General features: G+C 42.1%; 1 protein-coding gene across 1 annotated transcript in view; it reads left to right on the plus strand.

The window, feature by feature from the left end:
- Positions 1–24,510, plus strand: part of LOC123486458 (zinc finger MIZ domain-containing protein 1-like) — a gene marked incomplete at its 3' end in the record, with an annotated part of 49,774 nt that overhangs the window by 3,768 nt on the left and 21,496 nt on the right. Inside the window, exon 2 of the mRNA XM_045217780.1 lies at positions 8,884–9,001. Within this exon, the coding sequence (XP_045073715.1) occupies positions 8,933–9,001 (69 nt within the window). The remainder of the gene's footprint in view (positions 1–8,883; positions 9,002–24,510) is intronic.

Consider the following 24,510-nt stretch of genomic DNA (forward strand, 5'->3'; position numbering starts at 1 on the left):
TGACATTTGCTCAGTACATTGTTTTCACTGAGGAGATTAACAAGTTAATGATAATGCAAAGGATTTTCCCAAGGTTGCTGTTGACGCATATCCCACGGTAGTTATTGGGATCAAATTTATCTCCACTTTTGTGGATTGGGATGATCAGTCCTTGGTTCCAAATATTGGGGAAGATGCCAGAGATAAGGATGATGTTAAAGAGTTTAGGTATAGCCAATTGGAATTTGTTGTCTGTATATTTTATCATTTCATTGAGGATACTATCAACACCACAGGCCTTTTTGGGTTGGAGGGTTTGTATTTTGTCCTGTAGTTCATTCAATATAATTGGAGAATCCAGTGGGTTCTGGTAGTCTTTAATAGTTTATTCTAAGATTTGCATTTGATCATGTATATTTTTTGCTGTTTGTTCTTTGTTATAGGGCCAAAAATATTGGAGAAGTGGTTTACCCATACATCTCCATTTTGGATAGATAGCTCTTCGTGTTGTTGTTTGTTTAGTGTTTTCCAATTTTCCCAGAAGTGGTTCGAGTCTATGGATTCTTCAATTACATTGAGCTGATTTCTGTCATGCTGTTCCTCCTTTTTCCGTAGTGTATTTCTGTATTGTTTTAGTGATTCACCATAGTGAAGGAATAGGCTCAGGTTTTCTGTGTCTCTATGTTTTTGGTTGGATAGGTTTCTCAATTCCTTTCTTAGGTTTTTGCATTCTTCATCAAACCATTTGTCATTGTTGTTATTTTCTTCGGTTTTCTGTTAGAGATTATTAGACTATTACAGTGGAACATTTTGTCCAGGAAGTTGTCTAAAAGGGATTGAATTTGTTGTTGCCTAATTGTTTTTTGGTAGGTTTCGACACTACTTTCCTTCCATCTACAGTCGTGGTCAAAAGTTGAGAATAACACAAGTATTGATCTTCACAAAGTTCGCTGCTTCAGTGTTTTTACATATTTTTTTCAGATGTTACTATGGTATACTGAAATATAATTACAAGCATTCCATAAGTGGCAAAGGTTTTTATTGACAATTACATTAAGTTTATGCAAAGAGTCAATATTTGCAGTGTTGACCCTTCTTTTTCAAGACCTCTGCAATCCGCCCTGGCATGCTGTCAATTAACTTCTGGGCCACATCCTGAATGATGGCAGCCCATTCTTGCATTATCAATGCTTGGAGTTTGTCAGAATTTGTGGGTTTTTGTTTGTCCACCCGCCTCTTGAGGGGATTAACAAGTTCTCAATGGGATTAAGGTCTGGGGAGTTTCCTGGCCATGGATCCAAACTTTCGATGTTTTGTTCCCCAAGCCACTTAGTTATCACTTTTGCCTTATGGCAAGGTGCTCCATCGTGCTGGAAAAGGCATTGTTCATCACCAAACTGTTCTTGGATGGTTGGGAGAAGTTGCTCTCTGAGGATGTGTTGGTACCATTCTTTATTCATGGATGTGTTCTTAAGCAAAATTGTGAGTGAGCCCACTCCCTTGGCTGAGAAGCAACCCCACACATTAATGGTCTCAGGATGCTTTACTGTTGGCATGACACAGGACTGATGGTAGCGCTCACCTTGTCTTCTCCGGACAAGCTTTTTTCTGGCTGCCCCAAACAATCGGAAAGGGGATTCATCAGAGAAAATGACTTTACCCCAGTCCTCAGCAGTCCAATCCCTGTACCTTTTGCAGAATATCAGTCTGTCCCTGATGTTTTTCCTGGACAGAAGTGGCTTCCTCGCTTCCTCGAGCAAGCTCTGCACTGGGGGTGCCCCGATCCCGCAGCTAAATCAACTTAAGGAGACGGTCCTGGCGCTTGCTTGACTTTCTTGGGCGCCCTGAAGCCTTCTTCACAACAATTGAACCTCTCTCCTTGAAGTTCTTGATGATCCGATAAATGGTTGATTTAGGTGCAATCTTACTAGCAGCAATATCCTTGCCTGTGAAGGCCTTTTTGTGCAAATCAATGATGACGGCACATGTTTCCTTGCAGGTAACCATGGTTAACAGAGGAAGAACAATGATTTCAAGCACCACCCTCCTTTTAAAGCTTCCAGTCTGTTATTCTAACTCAATCAGCGTGACAGAGTGATCTCCAGCCTTGTCCTCGTCAACACTATCACCTGTGTTAACGAGAGAATCACTGACATGATGTCAGATGGTCCTTTTGTGGCAGGCCTGAAATGCAGTGGAAATGTTTGTTTGGCAAAGAGGGACTTTGCAATTAATTGTAATTCATCTGATCACTCGTCATGACATTCTAGAGTATATGCAAATTGTCATCATAAAAACTGAGGCAGCAGACTTTGTGAAAATTAATATTTGTGTCATTCTCAAAACTTTTGACCACGACTGTACTGCCAAGAGATGAGCTATAGGTGTACCTACCATAGGAGTCCCCTCGAAGCCAATTGACAGCATGTCTAGAATGGATTGAATTTGTTGTTGCCTAATTGTTTTTTGGTAGGTTTCCACACTACTTTCCTTCCAGCTATAGAATTTCTTAATATTATTCAGTTCCTTTGGCTTTGATGCCTCATGATTGAGTATTGCTCTGTTCAAGTAGACTGTAATTTTGCTCTGATCTGATAGTGGTGTCAGTAGGCTGACTGTGAACGTTCTGAGAGACTCTGGGTTGAGGTCAGTGATAAAGTAGTCTACAGTACTACTGCCAAGAGATGAGCCATAGGTGTACCTACCATAGGAGTCCCCCCGAAGCCTACCATTTACTATGTACAGACCCAGCATGTGATTTTTGGTAGGTTTCCACACTACTTTCCTTCCATCTATAGAATTTCTTAATATTATTCAGTTCCTTTGGCTTTGATGCCTCATGATTGAGTATTGCTCTGTTCAAGTAGACTGTAATTTTGCTCTGATCTGATAGTGGTGTCAGTAGGCTGACTGTGAACGCTCTGAGAGACTCTGGGTTTAGGTCAGTGATAAAGTTTTTTCAACCTCCCTACGTCTACATTTGACTCATTTCTCTCTGCCTCCTTCTTTCCACTCCTCTCCTCTTTTGACCTCACCCTCTCACCGTCCCCCCCTACTCACAAGGCAGGCAATACGCTTGACTTCATCTTTACTAGATGTTGCTCTTCTACTAATCTCACTGCAACTCCCCTCCATGTTTCCGACCACTACTTTGTATCCTTTTCTCTCTCGCTCTCCTCCAACACTACTCACTCTGCCCCTACACAGATGGTAACGCGCCACCGCAACCTTCGCTCTCTCTCTCCCACTACTCTCTCCTCTTCCATCCTATCATCTCTTCCCTCTGCTCAATCCTTCTCCCTCCAATCTCCTGATTCTGCCTCCTCAACCCTCCTCTCCTCCCTTTCTGCATCCTTTGACTCCCTGTGTCCCCTATCCTCCCGGCCGGCTCGGTCCTCCCCTCCAGCTCCGTGGCTTGACGACTCATTGCGAGCTCACAGAACAGAGCTCCGGGCAGCTGAGCGGAAATGGAAGAAAACTAAACTCCCTGCCGACCTGGCATCTTTTCACTCCCTCCTCTCTACATTTTCTTCATCTGTTTCTGCTGCTAAGGCCACTTTCTACCACTCTAAATTCCAAGCATCTGCCTCTAACCCTAGGAAGCTCTTTGCCACATTCTCCTCACTGCTGAATCCCCCCCTCCTCCCTCTCTGTGGATGACTTCGTCAACCACTTTGAAAAAGAAGGTTGACGACATCCGATCCTCGTTTGTTAAGTCTAATGACACTGCTGGTCCTGCTCACACTGCCCTACCCTATGCTTTGACTTCTTTCTCCCTCTCTCTCCAGATAAAATCTTGCGACTAGTGACTGCAGGCCACCCAACAACCTGCCCGCTTGACCCCATCCCCTCCTCTCTTCTCCAGACCATCTCCGGTGACCTTCTCCCCTACCTCACCTCGCTGATCAACTCATCCTTGACCGCTGGCTATGTCCCTTCCGTCTTCAAGAGAGCGAGAGTTGCACCCCTTCTCAAAAAACCAACACTCGATCCCACTGATGTCAACAACTACAGACCAGTATCCCTTCTTTCTTTTCTTTCCAAAACTATTGAGCGTGCTGTCTTTAGCCAACTCTCTTGCTATCTCTCTCAGAATTACCTTCTTGATCCAAACCAGTCAGGTTTCAGGACTGGTCATTCAACTGACACTGCTCTTCTCTGTGTCACGGAGGCTCTCCGCACTGCTAAAGCTAACTCTCTCTCCTCTGCTCTTGTCCTTCTAGACCTGTCTGCTGCCTTTGATACTGTGAACCATCAGATCCTCCTCTCCACCCTCTCCGAGCTGGGCATCTCCGGCGCGGCTCACTCCTGGATTGCGTCCTACCTGACCGGTCGCTCCTACCAAGTGGCGTGGCGAGAAGCTGTCTCCGCACCACGTGCTCTCACCACTGGTGTCCCCCAGGGCTCAGTTCTAGGCCCTCTCCTTTTCTCCCTGTACACCAAGTCACTTGGCTCTGTCATATCCTCACATGGCCTCTCCTATCATTCCTACGCTGACGATACACAACTAATCTTCTCCTTTCCCCTTCTGATAACCAGGTGGCGAATCGCATCTCTGCATGTCTGGCAGACATATCAGTATGGATGACGGATCACCACCTCAAGCTGAACCCTGGCAAGACGGAGCTGCTCTTCCTCCCGGGGAAGGACTGCCCGTTCCATGATCTCGCCATCACGGTTGACAACTCCGTTGTGTCCTCCTCCCAGAGTGCGAAGAGCCTTGGCGTGACCCTGGACAACACCCTGTCGTTCTCCGCTAACATCAAGGCGGTGACCCGATCCTGCAGGTTCATGCTCTACAACATTCGGAGAGTACAACCCTGCCTTACACAGGAAGCGGCACAGGTCCTAATCCAGGCACTTGTCATCTCCCGTCTGGATTACTGCAACTCGCTGTTGGCTGGGCTCCCTGCCTGTGCCATTAAACCCCTACAACTCATCCAGAATGCCGCAGCCCGTCTGGTGTTCAACCTTCCCAAGTTCTCTCACGTCACCCCCCTCCTCCGCACACTCCACTGGCTTCCAGTTGAAGCTCGCATCCGTTACAAGACCATGGTGCTTGCCTATGGAGCAGTGAGGGGAACGGCACCTCCGTACCTTCAGGCTCTGATCAGTCCCTACACCCAAACGAGGGCATTGCGTTCATCCACCTCTGGCCTGCTGGCTACCCTTCCTCTGCGGAAGCATAGTTCCCGCTCAGCCCAGTCAAAACTGTTCGCTGCTCTGGCACCCCAATGGTGGAACAAGCTCCCTCACGACGCCAGGACAGCGGAGTCACTCACCACCTTCCGGAGACATTTGAAACCCCACCTCTTTAAGGAATACCTGGGATAGGATAAAGTAATCCTTCTACCCCCCCAAAAAAATAAATAAATAAATAAAAACAATTGGAAAGTGGTTATCCCACTGGCTATAGGGTGAATGCACCAATTTGTAAGTCGCTCTGGATAAGAGCGTCTGCTAAATGACGTAAATGTGCCCTTGAGCAAGGCACTTAACCCTAATTGCTCCTGTAAGTCGCTCTGGATAAGAGCGTCTGCTAAATGACTAAAATGTAAAAATGTAAATGTAAAGTAGTCTACAGTACTACTGCCAAGAGATGAGCTATATGTGTACCTACCATAGGAGTCCCCTCGAAGCCTACCATTGACTATGTACATACCCAGCGTGCGACAGAGCTGCAGGAGTTGTGACCCGTTTTTGTTGGTTATGTTGTCGTAGTTGTGCCTAGGGGGGCATATGGGGGAGGGAATGCTGTCACCTCCAGGTAGGTGTTTGTCCCCCTGTGTGCTGAGTGTGTCAGGTTCTTGTCCAGTTCTGGCATTTAGGTCACCACAGACTAGTACATGTCCCTGTGTTTGGAAATGATTGATTTCCCCCACCAGGATGGAGAAGCGGTCTTCATTAAAGTATGGGGATTCTAGTGGGGGGGATATACAGTGAGGGGAAAAAAGTATTTGATCCCCTGCTAATTTTGTACGTTTGCCCACTTACAAAGAAATTATCAGTCTGTAATTTTAATGGTAGGTTTATTTGAACAGTGAGAGACAGAATAACAACAAAGAAATCCAGAAAAACGCATGTCAAAAATGTTAGAAATTGATTTGCATTTTAATGAGGGAAATAAGTATTTGACCCCCTCTCAATCAGAAAGATTTCTGGCTCCCAGGTGTCTTTTATACAGGTTACGAGCTGAGATTAGGAGCACACTTTTAAAGGGAGTGCTCCTAATCTCAGTTTGTTACCTGTATAAAAGACACCTGTCCACAGAAGCAATCAATCAATCAGATTCCAAACTCTCCACCATGGCCAAGACCAAAGAGCTCTCCAAGGATGTCAGGGACAAGATTGTAGACCTACACAAGGCTGGAATGGTCTACAAGACCATCGCCAAGCAGCTTGGTGAGAAGGTGACAACAGTTGGTGCGATTATTCGCAAATGGAAGAAACACAAAATAACTGTTGCAATGATTTGCAATGATCATGAGAACGGTGAGGAATCAGCCCAGAACTACACGGGAGGATCTTGTCAATGATCTCAAGGCAGCTGGGACCGTAGTCACCAAGAAAACAATTGGTAACACACTACGCCGTGAAGGACTGAAATCCTGCAGCACCCGCAAGGTCCCCCTGCTCAAGAAAGCACATATACAGGCCCGTCTGAAGTTTGCCAATGAACATCTGAATGATTCAGAGGAGAACTGGGTGAAAGTGTTGTGGTCAGATGAGACCAAAATCGAGCTCTTTTCCATCAACTCAACTCGCCGTGTTTGGAGGAGGAGGAATGCTGCCTATGACCCCAAGAACACCATCCCCACCGTCAAACATGGAGGTGGAAACATTATGCTTTGGGGGTATTTTTCTGCTAAGGGGACAGGACAACTTCACCGCATCAAAGGGACGATGGACGGGGCCATGTACCGTCAAATCTTGGGTGAGAACCTCCTTCCCTCAGCCAGGGCATTGAAAATGGGTTGTGGATGGGTATTCCAGCATGACAATGACCCAAAACACACGCCAAGGCAACAAAGGAGTGGCTCAAGAAGAAGCACATTAAGGTCCTGGAGTGGCCTAGCCAGTCTCCAGACCTTAATCCCATAGAAAATATGTGGAGGGAGCTGAAGGTTCGAGTTACCAAACGTCAGGCTCGAAACCTTAATGACTTGGAGAAGATCTGCAAAGAGGAGTGGGACAAAATCCCTCCTGAGATGTGTGCAAACCTGGTGGCCAACCACAAGAAACGTCTGACCTCTGTGATTGCCAACAAGGGTTTTGCCACCAAGTACTAAGTCATGTTTTGCAGAGGGGTCAAATACTTATTTCCCTCATCAAAATGCAAATCAATTTATAACATTTTTGACATGCGTTTTTCTGGATTTTGTTGTTGTTATTCTGTCTCTCACTGTTCAAATAAACCTACCATTAAAATTATAGACTGATAATGTCTTTGCCAGTGGGCAAACGTACAAAATCAGCAGGGGATCAAATACTTTTTTCCCTCACTGTAGGTAGCACACAGGAAGACATTTTTCACTGTTGAGATAATTTCCTTTTTAATTTCTAGCCAAATGTAAAATGTTCCTGTTTTGATTAATTTAATAGAGTGAGTTAGGTCTGCTCTATACCAAATTAGCATACCCCCTGAGTCTCTACCCTGTTTCACACCTGGTAGTTTGGTGGATGGGAATACCAGCTCTCTGTAACGTAGAGGGCAACCAGTGGGTCCGTCTCCTCTATACCATGTTTCTTGTAGGTTGACAATGTCTGTATTTCCGATTTTGTTGGGGAAGTCCAGGTTCCTGCTCTTTAGGCCAAAGGCAGATGACCTCAGGCCTTGGATATTCCAGGATGAGATAGTGAAGGCTTTGTGTTCCATAAAGTGTCTAATGTTGTTGGTTGTGTGGTTTGGCCTCAGGCCAGTAAGTGTGAGCAGAGCCTGCTGAGCATCTGGTACATGCCATTGTCTTGGGCTAGTGTAAGAATGGTTGGGCCTGTTTGCCTGCTCACGGCCTGGCCGTATGTGTGACTTCCATGTTGAGGCCCTTTTGTGGGAGTGGGGGGCATAGGGTGGGTAGGAGGGGCATAGGTCTGATCTGAGGGGGCCTAAATGGGGTGTGGGCATGGTTGACTTGGGGGGGAGTTAATTTGTTGGGGTGGGGGTGGGGGTGTGGATGTGGTGCTGTGGTCTGGATGTAGGTCCTCTCGGCTGGGGTCCTCTATGTGTAGGTCCGGGGGGGGGGGTCTGTTGATCTGTTGCTCCTGTGTGAGGTGTTGGGTCTGCGGTTGAGGACGATATCCATTAGGGTCCGGGCGAAGGTAGGCACTGCTGCCTTGAATAGGTGGACCTGGTCATAAAGGCTGTTCAAATCCAGGGTGGAGTGGTGGGCCAGGTAGACATTTGGTTATGAGGCACAGTCACTTAAAATACTTGCGTTTACCTGCTGTATGGTAGCAGGGTGGAAGTCTTTTCGTGGTAGCAGGGTTGAGATAACCACTTGTGCGTTGGGGAAAGTAGAAAAAGCTTTTTCTATCACTCCCTTGAGTGCTGTGGCCACCCTTTCCTGCTGTGTTCTCAGGTCGTTTGTGCCTGTGTGTATTATTATGTGGCTGGGTGATCCTAGTTGGTCCTCAGACAGAAGGGCCCGCTGGGAGTTTGTGTCATTGAGACTGAGAGGAATGTAATTTTCTGAGGTGCTTGCCACCAGCCAAATCAATATATCTCTACCTCTCTACTCCCACACACCAGCCAAATCAATATATCTCTACCTCTCCTCTCTACTCCCACCTGCCTGCCTACTCCTTCCTAACACACACACACACACACACACACACAGGCGCACGGACATGCGCACACAGACACACACACTGCAATAGCTCCTCTTTAACACATCTCTTCTCTTCCAGAGGTCACTAGTTTAATGGCTGGGAGGTAGAGGTCAGAGGGACAATCAAAATGAACTCCATTCCGTCGATGGACAGGCACATACAGCAGACTAATGACCGGCTGTTATGTATCAAACAGGTGAGTTGACACTCTTTTTGATTGATTGATTAGTTGATTTATTGGGAAAAAGATGCACTGAGTACAACCCAGGGGAAAACACGTTAAAGTGATCCCACTTGTTTCCAACATGGTCTACGATGGAATAAACACAATGCACAGTAAACTACATTTACATTTTAGTCATTTAGCAGACACTCTTATCTAGAGCGATTTACAGTGAGTGTAAAAAAAAAAAAAAAAATATATATATATTTTTTTTCATACACCCGTGGGAATCGAACCCACAACCCTGGCGTTGCAAACGCCATGCTCTACCAACACTGGGCCAATTGTGCGCCGCCCCATGGGTCTCCCATGGGTCTCCCGGTCGCGGCCGGCTACGACAGAGCCTGAATTCGAACCAGGAACTCTAGTGGCACAGCTAGCACTGCCTTAGACCACTTCTCTTCTCTTCCAGAGGTCACTAACTAAAGAGAACAACAGTAATATATCCGCATCACGTTATTTATATTATTCAGTTTGTGTTCTTGAATTTTTCTTTGACCGACCTGGTGTTTGACAGTACCATGATAACATAGAAATACGTACAGCAGCGTTTCCCAAGCTGGGTCCTGGGGGCCCCTGGTTGCACATTAAGGTTTTTGCCCTAGCACTACACAGCGGATTCTAATAATGAGTTGATTATTTGAATCAGCTGTATGTTGCTAGGACAAAAAAGTGTACCCCTTATGGTCCCAAGGACCGAGTTTGGGAAACACTAACTTACACTATTGTGTCAGAGTTTGCTGTAGGTGGGTGTGGTGTTGGAATCAGGCGCAGGACGCAGAAAATAAGTCCAAAATACTTTAGTAAATGCACAAACTGAAAACACAAAGAACAGCCCTGAGGCGAGAACTCCGCACGCAGGCGAAAAACAAACGGGCGCACTACACATGTGCGAATAAACTCTCCTAAACAGAGGAGAACAGCTCAACCGAGCAAACAGTGTAATATAGCGCAAATGCACGACAGTGAAAACAATCACACACAACACCTGACAAACACAACGAGAACTTATAGGACACTAATGACACTAAACGATAACAGGTGTACAATACCAGACCAGACCAAACGAACATAGAAACATACAACGGTGGCAGCTAGTATTCCGGAGACGACGAACGCCGAAGCCTGCCCGAGCAAGGAAGAGAGGCAGCCTCGGCCGAAACCGTGACATATTGTAGCACACTCCTACAGTGTTGTTACAGTCTTGCTGTACACTCCTATAGTATTGTAGTAAATTATTGTAATACACTCCTACAGTATTCCAGTACACTCCTACAGTATTGTAGTACACTCCTACAGTATTGCAGTACACTCCTACAGTGTTGTAGTACAGTCTTGTAGTACACACCTACAGTGTTGTTGTACACTCCTACAGTATTGTAGTACACTCCTACAGTATTGTGGTATGGTCTTGCAGTACACACCTACAGTGTTGTTGTACACTCCTACAGTATTGTAGTACACTCCTACATTATTATAGTACACTCCTAAAGTAGTGTAGTACACGCCCAGAGTATTGTAGTAAATTCCTACAGTATTGTAGTACAGTCTTGTAGTACACTCCTACAGTAGTACAGTACACTCTTACGGTATTGTAGTACTCCTGCAGAATTGTATTACACTCCTACAGTATTGCAGTACTTCTTTAGTATTGTAGTACTCCTACAGTATTGTAGTACACTCCTAGAGTATTGCAGTACCCTCCTAGAGTATTGTAGTACTCCTACGGTATCCCAGTACACTCCTACAGTTTTCCAGTACACTCCTACAGTATTCCAGTACACTCCTACAGTATTGTAGTACTCCTACAGTTTTGTAATACACTCCTACAGGTTTTTTGAAATTGAAATTGTAGCAAATTATAAACGATAAAAAACAGAAATACCTTATTTACATAAGGATTTAGACCCTTTGCTGTGAGACTCGAAATTGAGCTCAGTTGCATCCTGTTTCCATTGATCATCCTTGAGATGTTTCTACAACTTGATTGGAGTCCACCTGTGGGAAATTCAGTTGATTGGACATGATTTGGAAAGGCACATACCGGTCTATATAAAGTTCCACAGTTGACAGTGCATGTCAAACTCCATGACACAGAAAATGGCTCTGTAGAAACACTTCCCCAAACAGTAAATATGAACTATCCATGCTCTGTAGGAACACTTCCTCAAACAGTAAATATGAACTATCCATGCTCTGTAGAAACACTTCCTCAAACAGTAAATATGAACTATCCATTCTCTGTAGAAACACTTCCTCAAACAGTAAATATGAACTATCCATGCTCTGTAGAAACACTTCCTCAAACAGTAAATATGAACTATCCATGCTCTGTAGAAACACTTCCTCAAACAGTAAATATGAACTATCCATGCTCTGTAGAAACACTTCCTCAAACAGTAAATATGAACTATCCATGCTCTGTAGAAACACTTCCTCAAACAGTAAATATGAACCATATATGCTCTGTAGAAACACTTCCTCAAACAGTAAATATGAACTATCCATGCTCTGTAGAAACACTTCCTCAAACAGTAAATATGAACTATCCATGCTCTGTAGAAACACTTCCTCAAACAGTAAATATGAACCATATATGCTCTGTAGAAACACTTCCTCAAACAGTAAATATGAACTATACATGCTCTGTAGAAACACTTCCTCAAACAGTAAATATGAACTATCATGCTCTGTAGAAACACTTCCTCAAACAGTAAATATGAACTATCCATGCTCTGTAGAAACACTTCCTCAAAGAGTAAATATGAACTATCCATGCTCTGTAGAAACACTTCCTCAAACAGTAAATATGAAACATATATGCTCTGTAGAAACACTTCCTCAAACAGTAAATATGAACTATCCATGCTCTGTATAAACACTTCCTCAAACAGTAAATTTGAACTATCCATGCTCTGTAGAAACACTTCCTCAAACAGTAAATATGAAACATATATGCTCTGTAGAAACACTTCCTCAAACAGTAAATATGAAACATATATGCTCTATAGAAACACTTCCTCAAACAGTAAATATGAAACATATATGCTCTGTAGGAACACTTCCTCAAACAGTAAATATGAACTATCCATGCTCTGTAGAAACACTTCCTCAAACAGTAAATATGAACCATATATGCTCTGTAGAAACACTTCCTCAAACAGTAAATATGAACTATCCATGCTCTGTAGAAACACTTCCTCAAACAGTAAATATGAACTATCCATGCTCTGTAGAAACACTTCCTCAAACAGTAAATATGAACCATATATGCTCTGTAGAAACACTTCCTCAAACAGTAAATATGAACTATACATGCTCTGTAGAAACACTTCCTCAAACAGTAAATATGAACTATCATGCTCTGTAGAAACACTTCCTCAAACAGTAAATATGAACTATCCATGCTCTGTAGAAACACTTCCTCAAACAGTAAATATGAACTATCCATGCTCTGTAGAAACACTTCCTCAAACAGTAAATATGAAACATATATGCTCTGTAGAAACACTTCCTCAAACAGTAAATATGAACTATCCATGCTCTATATAAACACTTCCTCAAACAGTAAATATGAAACATATATGCTCTGTAGAAACACTTCCTCAAACAGTAAATATGAAACATATATGCTCTATAGAAACACTTCCTCAAACAGTAAATATGAAACATATATGCTCTGTAGGAACACTTCCTCAAACAGTAAATATGAAACATATATGCTCTGTAGAAACACTTCCTCAAACAGTAAATATGAAACATATATGCTCTGTAGAAACACTTCCTCAAACAGTAAATATGAAACATATATGCTCTGTAGAAACACTTCCTCAAACAGTAAATATGAAACATATATGCTCTGTAGAAACACTTCCTCAAACAGTAAATATGAAACATATATGCTCTGTAGAAACACTTCCTCAAACAGTAAATATGAAACATATATGCTCTGTAGAAACACTTCCTCAAACAGTAAATATGAAACATATATGCTCTGTAGAAACACTTCCTCAAACAGTAAATATGAAACATATATGCTCTGTAGAAACACTTCCTCAAACAGTAAATATGAAACATATATGCTCTGTAGAAACACTTCCTCAAACAGTAAATATGAAACATATATGCTCTGTAGAAACACTTCCTCAAACAGTAAATATGAAACATATATGCTCTGTAGAAACACTTCCTCAAACAGTAAATATGAAACATATATGCTCTGTAGAAACACTTCCTCAAACAGTAAATATGAAACATATATGCTCTGTAGAAACACTTCCTCAAACAGTAAATATGAAACATATATGCTCTGTAGGAACACTTCCTCAAACAGTAAATATGAAACATATATGCTCTGTAGAAACACTTCCTCAAACAGTAAATATGAAACATATATGCTCTGTAGAAACTTCCTCAAACAGTAAATATGAAACATATATGTTCTGTAGGAACACTTCCTCAAACAGTAAATATGAAACATATATGCTCTGTAGAAACACTTCCTCAAACAGTAAATATGAACTATCCATGCTCTGTAGAAACACTTCCTCAAACAGTAAATATGAACCATATATGCTCTGTAGAAACACTTCCTCAAACAGTAAATATGAACCATATATGCTCTGTAGGACCTGTACATGTAAATAAACTAGGAAGCCACTCTACTCTACAGCAGCTGTTTGCTGTACTGTACTACAGTATCTCTGTGTCAGAATCCTGGTCAAACATAGGAAATAGGGTGCCATTTTGGGACGCATCCTGTATTTCTTTGTCTGTTCACAATAATGTGTTCAGTGCTTTGGCTTTTGTTTCAATCAAATGAAACACAGTTAAGGAAATGGGTTATTATGCCCACCACATACCCTAACACTGCAATGTAACATTACTGTTGAATACATATAGCTTAGAGGCTATATAAACACAATGAAACATTACTGTTGAATACATATAGCTTAGAGGCTATATAAACACAATGTAACATTACTGTTGAATACATATAGCTTAGAGGCTATATAAACACAATGAAACATTACTGTTGAATACATATAGCTTAGAGGCTATATAAACACAATGAAACATTACTGTTGAATACATATAGCTTAGAGGCTATATAAACACAATGAAACATTACTGTTGAATACATATAGCTTAGAGGCTATATAAACACAATGTAACATTACTGTTGAATACATATAGCTTAGAGGCTATATAAACACAATGAAACATTACTGTTGAATACATATAGCTTAGAGGCTATATAAACACAATGTAACATTACTGTTGAATACATATAGCTTAGAGGCTATATAAACACAATGAAACATTACTGTTGAATACATATAGCTTAGAGGCTATATAAACACAATGAAACATTACTGTTGAATACATATAGCTTAGAGGCTATATAAACACAATGTAACATTACTGTTGAATACATATAGCTTAGAGGCTATATAAACACAATGTAACATTACTGTTGAATACATATAGCTTAGAGGCTATATAAACACAATGAAACATTACTGTTGAATACATATAGCTTAGAGGCTATATAAACACAATGTAACATTACTGTTGAATACATATAGCTTAGAGGCTATATAAACACAATGAAACATTACTGTTGAATACATATAGCTTAGAGGCTATATAAACACAATGTAACATTACTGTTGAATACATATAGCTTAGAGGCTATATAAACACAATGAAACATTACTGTTGAATACATATAGCTTAGAGGCTATATAAACACAATGTAACATTACTGTTGAATACATATAGCTTAGAGGCTATATAAACACAATGAAACATTACTGTTGAATACATATAGCTTAGAGGCTATATAAACACAATGAACATTACTGTTGAATACATATAGCTTAGAGGCTATATAAACACAATGTAACATTACTGTTGAATACATATAGCTTAGAGGCTATATAAACACAATGTAACATTACTGTTGAATACATATAGCTTAGAGGCTATATAAACACAATGTAACATTACTGTTGAATACATATAGCTTAGAGGCTATATAAACACAATGAAACATTACTGTTGAATACATATAGCTTAGAGGCTATATAAACACAATGTAACATTACTGTTGAATACATATAGTTTAGAGGCTATATAAACACAACGTAACATTACTGTTGAATACATATAGCTTAGAGGCTATATAAACACAATGAAACATTACTGTTGAATACATATAGCTTAGAGGCTATATAAACACAATGAAACATTACTGTTGAATACATATAGCTTAGAGGCTATATAAACACAATGAAACATTACTGTTGAATACATATAGCTTAGAGGCTATATAAACACAATGTAACATTACTGTTGAATACATCTAGCTTAGAGGCTATATAAACACAATGAAACATTACTGTTGAATACATATAGCTTAGAGGCTATATAAACACAATGTAACATTACTGTTGAATACATATAGCTTAGAGGCTATATAAACACAATGTAACATTACTGTTGAATACATATAGCTTAGAGGCTATATAAACACAATGAAACATTACTGTTGAATACATATAGCTTAGAGGCTATATAAACACAATGTAACATTACTGTTGAATACATATAGCTTAGAGGCTATATAAACACAATGAAACATTACTGTTGAATGCATATAGCTTAGAGGCTATATAAACACAATGAAACATTACTGTTGAATACATATAGCTTAGAGGCTATATAAACACAATGTAACATTACTGTTGAATACATATAGCTTAGAGGCTATATAAACACAATGTAACATTACTGTTGAATGCATATAGCTTAGAGGCTATATAAACACAATGAAACATTACTGTTGAATACATATAGCTTAGAGGCTATATAAACACAATGAAACATTACTGTTGAATACATATAGCTTAGAGGCTATATAAACACAATGTAACATTACTGTTGAATACATATAGCTTAGAGGCTATATAAACACAATGTAACATTACTGTTGAATACATATAGCTTAGAGGCTATATAAACACAATGTAACATTACTGTTGAATACATATAGCTTAGAGGCTATATAAACACAATGTAACATTACTGTTGAATACATTACAGTAATCTATCTTCATGAAACCCTTGATACAGTCAATAGCTCTGTCTGTAAGGCGGCTGTATCCCTACACTCTTAGAAAAAAAGGTGTTAATCTTGAACCTTAAAGGGTTCTTCGGGTGTCCCCATAGGAGAAGCCTTTGAATAAACCTTTTTAGTTCCAGGTAGAAACCTTTTGGGTTCCATAAAGAACCCTTTCCACAGAGGGTTCTACTTGGAACCAAAAAGGGTTCTCCTATGGGAACAGCCGAAGAACCCTTTTGGAAGCCTTTTTTTTTCTAAGTGTAGACAGACACGACAGTAGCAGTGTCACGGTCGTTATACACAGCGGACCAAGGCGCAGCGGGATATGCGTACATCTTTTAATGAGTACTATACACAAAATACAAAAATAACAAAACGATACGTGAAGTCCTAGGTTAAACACCAAAACAAACCTTACGGAACAAGATCCCACAATGAACTGTGCAAAACAGTCAGTGTCTGTGTCTCTCTAGCTGGTCTGGAGTCTATGTACAAGTTGTAGTACACTCCCACCCAGGGGGCAGTGGGAATGTATCTTGGCCACTAGTTATGTTTGATTGGTTGGTTTTGGCTGGCGAAGGGGCAACATCTGTGGTGTGGCAGTGCCAAGCAGCCACTACCACACTGGTGGGACCAATTGATCTGCGTGAAAAGAACAGTAATCACTCCAAGCCACATCTCTCTCTCTCTCTCTCTCTCTCTCTCTCTCTCTCTCTCTCTCTCTCTCTCTCTCTCTCTCTCTCTCTCTCTCTCTCTCTCTCTCTCTCTCTCTCTCTCTCTGTCTCTGTCTCTCTCTCTCTCTCTCTCTATCTCTCATGTCGGTTAGGACATCTACTTTGTGCATGACACAAGTTATTGTTTTACAGACAGATTATTTTTCACTTATAATTCACTGTATCACAATTCCAGTCGGTCAAAAGTTTACATACACTAAGTTGACTGTGCCTTTCAACAGCTTGGAAACTTCCCGAAAATGTCATGGCTTTAGAAGCTTCTGATAAGCTAATTGACATAATTTGAGTCAATTGGAGGTGTACCTGTGGATGTATTTCAAGGCCTACCTTCAAACTCAGTGACTCAGATTTTTTTTTGTAGACCTCCAAAAGTCTGGTTCATCCTTGAGAGCAATTTCCAAACGCCTGAAGGTACCACGATCATCTGTACAAACAATGGTACGCAAGTATAAACACCATGGGACCACACAGCCGTCATACCGCTCAGGAAGGAGACGCGTTCTGTTTCATAGAGATTAACGTACTTTGGTGCGAAGAGTGCAAATCAATCCCAGAACAACAGCAAAGGACCTTGTGAAGATGCTAGAGGAAACAGGTACAAAAGTATCTATATCCACAGTAAAACGAGTCCTATATCGACATAACCTGAAAGGTCGCTCAGCAAGGAAGAAGCCACTGCTCCAAAACCGCCATAAAAAAGCCAGACTACGGTTTGCAACTGCACATGGGGACAAAGATCGTACTTTTTGGAGAAATGTCCTCTGGTCTGATGAAACAAATATAGAACTGTTTGGCCATAATGACCATCGTTATTGTTTAGAGGAAAAAGGGGGTTGCTTGCAAGCCGAAGAACACCATCCCAACCGTGAAGCACGGGGGTGGCAGCATCATGCTGTGTGGGTGCTTTGCTGCAGTAGGGACTGGTGCACTTCACAAAATAGATGGCATCATGAGGAAGGAAACTGATGTGGATATATTGAAGCAACATCTCAAGACATCAGTCAGGAAGTTAAAGCTTGGTCGCAAATGGGTCTTCCAAATGGACAATGACTCCAAGCATAATTCCAAAGTTGTGGCAAAATGGCTTAAGGACAACACAGTCAAGGTATTGGAGTGGCCATCACAAAGCCCTGACCTTAATTCTATAGAAAATTTGTGGGCAGAACTGAAAAAGTGTGTGCGAGCAAGGAGGCCTACAAACCTGACTCAGTTACACCAGCTCTGTCAGGAGGAATGGGCCAAAATTCACCCAACTTATTGTGGGAAGCTTGTGGAAGGCTACCCAAAACGTTTGACCCAAGTTAAACAATTTAAAGGCAATGCTACCAAATACTAATTGAGTGTATGTAAACTTCTGACCCCACTGGGAATGTGATGAAAGAAATAAAAGCTGAAATAAATCATTCTCTCTACTATTATTCTGACATTTCACATTCTTAAAATAAAGTGGTGATCCTAACTGACCTAAGACAGGGAATCTTTATTAGGATTAAATGTTTAGGAATTGTGAAAAACTGAGTTTAAATGTATTTGGCTAAGGTCTATGTAAACATCCGACTTCAACTGTTTATTTAGCATATCTGAATGTGAGTTTCTCCAGTGTTGTCCACCAGAATGATTCACATGCTCTGTACCCCTCTCCCCCTGCCACACACGCACAAGGGCACACCACTCCTCCCCCTACCCTGAACAAAGATGTTCTCTGCAGGGACGTGGTCTAGGACTCCACATGAAATAAACAGGACTGGTTTCATCCGGCCCAAACAAACACAAACGCTGGCTTTTGTAAGTTAATATGAAAGCTGCCTTAATCAAAATGTTGACCTCTAATGCTACCTAAAGAGAAGCAGGAGGAAACCCTCAGGAGAGCGCGAGACTGACTGTAACTATACTGCGTTATTCGCTTCCTGTCTCTGAAAGAGGAGCAGGCTCTGCGTTCAAACAGTCCCTCTGGCACTCCAGGCTTTGTACCCAGGTGTGTGGAGGAGGAGGTGGAATCAAAGGCAGCAGCAGTATGTTAAGAAGCCAGCCTCTCAGTTAATCATGACAAGATGCTCCATGATGTTGTGGAGCTGTGGACTGGGAGTCAATTTGTTTCTTGTTTGTAACCTAGCAAGCAAAGGAAAGGCTGCGCTAACTTGATGGCTAACTTAATGTAATCATCTGGTGGAAGTAGAGTATTTTTGTTTAGACATGTAGCTAGCTAGCTAAACAATGAACATAATGGTGCTTTCAAGACAACTGGAAAAATATGAGGTCAAATCATGTGCTATTCAGATCGGAACGTCGGGGCTCTAGAAAGAGGCCCGAGTTGGAATTCCGAGTTGGGTGACGGTTCCAAAATATTTTTATCAGTCAGAGCTCGTTTTTTTCAGATTTCCCAGTTGTCTTGAACATACTGAAGTAGGAAGTCTGAGAGTTCTGAGTTATTTTTGAACGCGGCATAGCAATACAAACTGATTGTCATAGCATGAATCTGCAGGTAGTTAAAGCTAAACCACTATTTTCAATGTTAGCTAGCTAGCTAACATTAGGCAATAAATAGCAATGCAAATGGATTCTGAGATACAAATAATATTTACTACACAGATCATACACGTAACGTTAGCTAGCTAGCTAAGAGTACGCTTTAACTTGCAATGAAAACGACTTTAACAAAATTAGAAACATATAATATCTGAAAATGTAGCTAGCTAGACTCTTACCCATATACATGGAAGAATCCTTCTCCCTCTCTGTCATGGATGCCATGGTTGCCTTTTGTTTGAAGATGTAATCCAGAGAAAGGTGTTTCATATAACAGCCGGTGTGTTCTCCTTTCGACTCCCTCCGAATATTTTCAATTAAACGGCAGAATGTGAAATCAAATCAAATCAAATCAAATTGTATTGGTCACATGCGCCGAATACAACAGGTGCAGACATTACAGTGAAATGCTTACTTACAGCCCTTAACCAACAGTGCATTTATTTTTAACAAAAAAAGTAAAAATAAAACAACAACAAAAAAAGTGTTGAGAAAAAAAAGAGCAGAAGTAAAATAAAGTAACAGTAGGGAGGCTATATATACAGGGGGGTACCGTTGCAGAGTCAATGTGCGGGGGCACCGGCTAGTTGAGGTAGTTGAGGTAATATGTACATGTGGGTAGAGTTAAAGTGACTATGCATAAATAATTAACAGAGTAGCAGCAGCGTAAAAGAGGTGGATGGGATGGGGTGGGGGGGCAGTGCAAATAGTCCGGGTAGCCATGATTAGCTGTTCAGGAGTCTTATGGCTTGGGGGTAGAAGCTGTTGAGAAGTCTTTTGGACCTAGACTTGGAACTCCGGTACCGCTTGCCGTGCGGTAGCAGAGAGAACAGTCTATGACTAGGGTGGGTGGAGTCTTTGACAATTTTGAGGGCCTTCCTCTGACACCGCCTGGTATAGAGGTCCTGGATGGCAGGAAGCTTGGCCCCAGTGATGTACTGGGCCGTACGCACTACCCTCTGTAGTGCCTTGCGGTCGGAGGCCAAGCAGTTGCCATACCAGGCGGTGATGCAACCAGTCAGGATGCTCTCGATGGTGCAGCTGTAGAATTTTTTGAGGATCTGAGGACCCATGCCAAATCTTTTCAGTCTCCTGAGGGGGAATAGGCTTTGTCGTGCCCTCTTCACGACTGTCTTGGTGTGTTTGGACCATGATAGTTCGTTGGTGATGTGGACACATCCTTAGCTATCATACTCTGCTTCCACCAGGCATTCCACTGATCAACTTCTTCCGTGACAACAACACTGTTGATCGCCGTTTCTTCCCACATCACTGTCATCAGTAGACTCTACAAGTCTGGTTCAATGAAAATGTTTTTACCTAAATCAGGGATTTCCTCATCGTCTGATTCATATTCAGAGTTAGAGAGAGCATGGCACAATCATCATCATCCAGTAATTAGTTCATCACATATTTTTCCCACTGCTCTTTGTCGATATGATAGTGCCTGTTAAATTCAGGGCAGGACTTATGCAGTTCTTCAAAATATCTATCAAAAAAAGTATTAGAAAGGATTATCTACACGTACTGAGCAGCTCATGTAATAGACAGAAGCATGCTACATGGCAGACCAATCCGAACTCATCTCTCTGCATCTCCAGCCCATCCATTATCTCAGCCAATCATGGCTAGTGGGAAGGTTCCTGTCTTTTTCCGTGGCTAAACCAACTAGGCTTGTAATTTAACCATTTTATTCATATTTACAAGTTTATTATTAAGGCATACAGTGGCTTGAGAAAGTATTCACCCCCCTTGGCATTTTTCCTGTTTTATTGCCTTACAACCTGGAATTCAAATTGATTTTTTGGGGGGGTTTGTATCATTTGATTTACACAACATGCCTACCACTTTGAAGATGCAAAATATGTTTTATTGTGAAACAAACAAGAAATAAGACAAAAAAACAGAACTTGAGCGTGCATAACTATTCACCCCCCAAAGTCAATACTTTGTAGAGCCACCTTTTGCAGCAATTACAGCTGCAAGTCTCCTGGGGTATGTCTCTATAAGCTTGGCACATCTAGCCACTGGGATTTTTACCCATTCTTCAAGGCAAAACTGTTGGATGGGTTCCGCTGGTGTACAGCAATCTTTAAGTCATACTACACATTCTCAATTGGATTGAGGTCTGGGCTTTGACTAGGCCATTCCAAGACATTTAAATGTTTCTCCTTTAACCACTCAAGTGTTGCTTTAGCAGTATGCTTAGGGTCATTGTCCTGCTGGAAGGTGAACCTCTGTCCCAGTCTCAAATCTCTGGAAGACTGAAACAGGTTTCCCTCAAGTATTTCCCTGTATTTAACGCCATCCATCCTTCCTTCAATTCTGACCAGTTTCCCAGTCCCTGCCGATGAAAAACATCCCCACAGCATGATGCTGCCACCACCATGCTTCACTTTGGGGATGGTGTTCTCGGGGTGATGAGAGGTGTTGGGTTTGCGCCAGACATAGCATTTTCCTTGATGGCCAAAAAGCTAAATTTTAGTGTCATCTGACCAGAGTACCTTCTTCCATATGTTTGGTGAGTCTCCCACATGCCTTTTGGCGAACACCAAACAGAAAGAATATGGCATCACAACAAACCTGCCAAGAGAGGGCCACCCACCAAAACTCACGGACAAAGCAAGGAGGGAATTTATCAGAGAGGCAACAAAGAGACCAAAGAGAACCCTGAAGGAGCTACAAAGCTCCACAGCGGAGATTGGAGTATCTGTCCATAGGACCAATTTAAGCAGTACACTCCACAGAGCTGGGCTTTACGGAAGAGTGGACATGATGTACAGTTGTGGTAGTTTTGAGAATGACACAAATACTAATTTTCACAAAGTCTGCTGCCTCAGTTTTGATGATGGCAATTTGCATATACTCCAGAATGTAATGAAGAGTGATCAGATGAATTGCAATTAATTGCAAAGTCCCTCTTTGCCATGAAAATGAACGTAATCCCAAACAAACATTTCCACTGCATTTCAGCCCTGCCACAAAAGGACCAGCTGCCATCATGTCAGTGATTCTCTCGTTAACACAGGTGAGAGTGTTGACGAGGACAAGGCTGGAGATCACTCTGTCATGCTGATTGAGTTAGAATAACAGACTGGAAGCTTTAAAAGGAGGGTGGTGCTTGAAATCATTGTTCTTCCTCTTTTAACCATGGTTACCTGCAAGGAAACACGTCCCGTCATCATTGCTTTGCACAAAAAGGCCTTCACAGGCAAGGATATTGCCGCTAGTAAGATTGCACCTAAATCAACCATTTATCGGATCATCAAGAACTTCAAGGAGACAGGTTCTATTGTTGTGAAGAAGGCGTCAGGGCGCCCAAGAAAGTCCAAAAAGCGCCAGGACCGTCTCCTAAAGTTGATTAAGCTGCGGGATCGGGGAACCACCAGTGCAGAGCTGCTCAGGAATGGCAGCAGGCAGGTGTGAGTGCATCTGCACGCACACTGAGGCAAAGACTTTTGGAGGATGGCCTGGTGTCAAGAAGGGCAGCAAAGAAGCCACTTCTCTCCAGGAAAAACATCAGGGACCGACTGATATTCTGCAAAAGGCACAGGGATTGGACTGCTGAGGACTGGGGTAAAGTCATTTTCTCTGATGAATCCCCTTTCCAATTGTTTGGGGCATCCGGAAAACACCTTGTCCGGAGAAGACAAGGTGAGCGCTACCATCAGTCCTGTGTCATGCCAACAGTAAAGCATCCTGAGACCATTAATGTGTGGGGTTGTTTCTCAGCCAAGGGAGTGGGCTCAATCACAATTTTGCCTAAGAACACAGCCATGAATAAAGAATGGTACCAACACATCCTCCGAGAGCAACTTCTCCCAACCATCCAAGAACAGTTTGGTGACGAACAATGCCTTTTCCAGCATGATGGAGCACCTTGCCATAAGGCAAAAGTGATAACTAAGTGACTCGGGGTCCATGGCCAGGAAACTCCCCAGACTTTACATTTACATTTTAGTCATTTAGCAGACGCTCTTATCCAGAGCGACTTACAGTTAGTGAATACATTTTTTTTTTTTTTTACTGCCCCCCGTGGGAATCGAACCCACAACCCTGGCGTTGCAAACGCCATGCTCTATCAACTGAGCTACATCCCTGCCGGCCATTCCCTCCCCTACCCTGGACGACGCTGGGCCAATTGTGCGCCGCCCATGAGTCTCCCGGTCGCGGCCGGCTGCGACAGAGCCTGGATTCGAACCAGGATCTCTAGTGGCACAGTTAGCACTGCGGCGCCTTAGACCACTGCGCTTTAATCCCATTGAGAACTTGTGGTCGATCCTAAAGACGCGGGTGGACAAACAAAAACAACAAATTCTCCAACTCCAAGCATTGATTATGCAAGAATGGGCTGCCATCAGTCAGGATGTGGCCCAGAAGTTAATTGACAGCATGCCAGGGCGGATTGCAGAGGTCTTGAAAAAGAAGGGTCAACTCTGCAAATATTGACTCTTTGCATAAACTTAATGTAATTGTCAATAAAAGTCTTTGACACTTATGCAATGCTTGTAATTATACTTCAGTGTACCATAGTAACATCTGACAAAAATATCTCATAACACTGAAGCAGCAAACTTTGTGAAGACCAATACTTGTGTCATTCTCAAAATGTTTGACCACGACTGTAGAAAGAAACACACAAAGTTGACAGTGCATGTCAGAGCAGAAACTATACCATGAAGTCCAAGGAACCATTTCTAGAGTGTTGAAAGTTTCCAAGACCAAAGTGCTCTCCAGTGGTGGAAAAATGACCCCTGCCATTCCATGTATTTTAACTATTCCACAGCTAGCATACCTGATTCAAGTAGTCATTAAGACCTTAAATAGGTTAATCAGGTGAGCTAGTTCAGGGCTACAACAACATTGTGAAACGTCTGGGGGTCCCCGAGGAGAGGCTTGAAACCCCCTTATCTACAGAGGTGTGACACATGTTTTTGTTTGTTTTGGCTCTGATACAATGACACTTCTACACAGTGGTGGAAAAAGTTAAAAATAAATAAAAATCAAAAGTACTTGAGTAAAAGGAAAGATACCTTAATAGAAAATGACTCAAGTAAAAGTGAAAGTCACCCAGTAAAATACTACTTGAGTAAAAG

The sequence above is a fragment of the Coregonus clupeaformis genome, unplaced genomic scaffold (assembly GCF_020615455.1).
Source record: "Coregonus clupeaformis isolate EN_2021a unplaced genomic scaffold, ASM2061545v1 scaf1224, whole genome shotgun sequence".
NCBI classification, from domain to species: domain Eukaryota; kingdom Metazoa; phylum Chordata; class Actinopteri; order Salmoniformes; family Salmonidae; genus Coregonus; species Coregonus clupeaformis.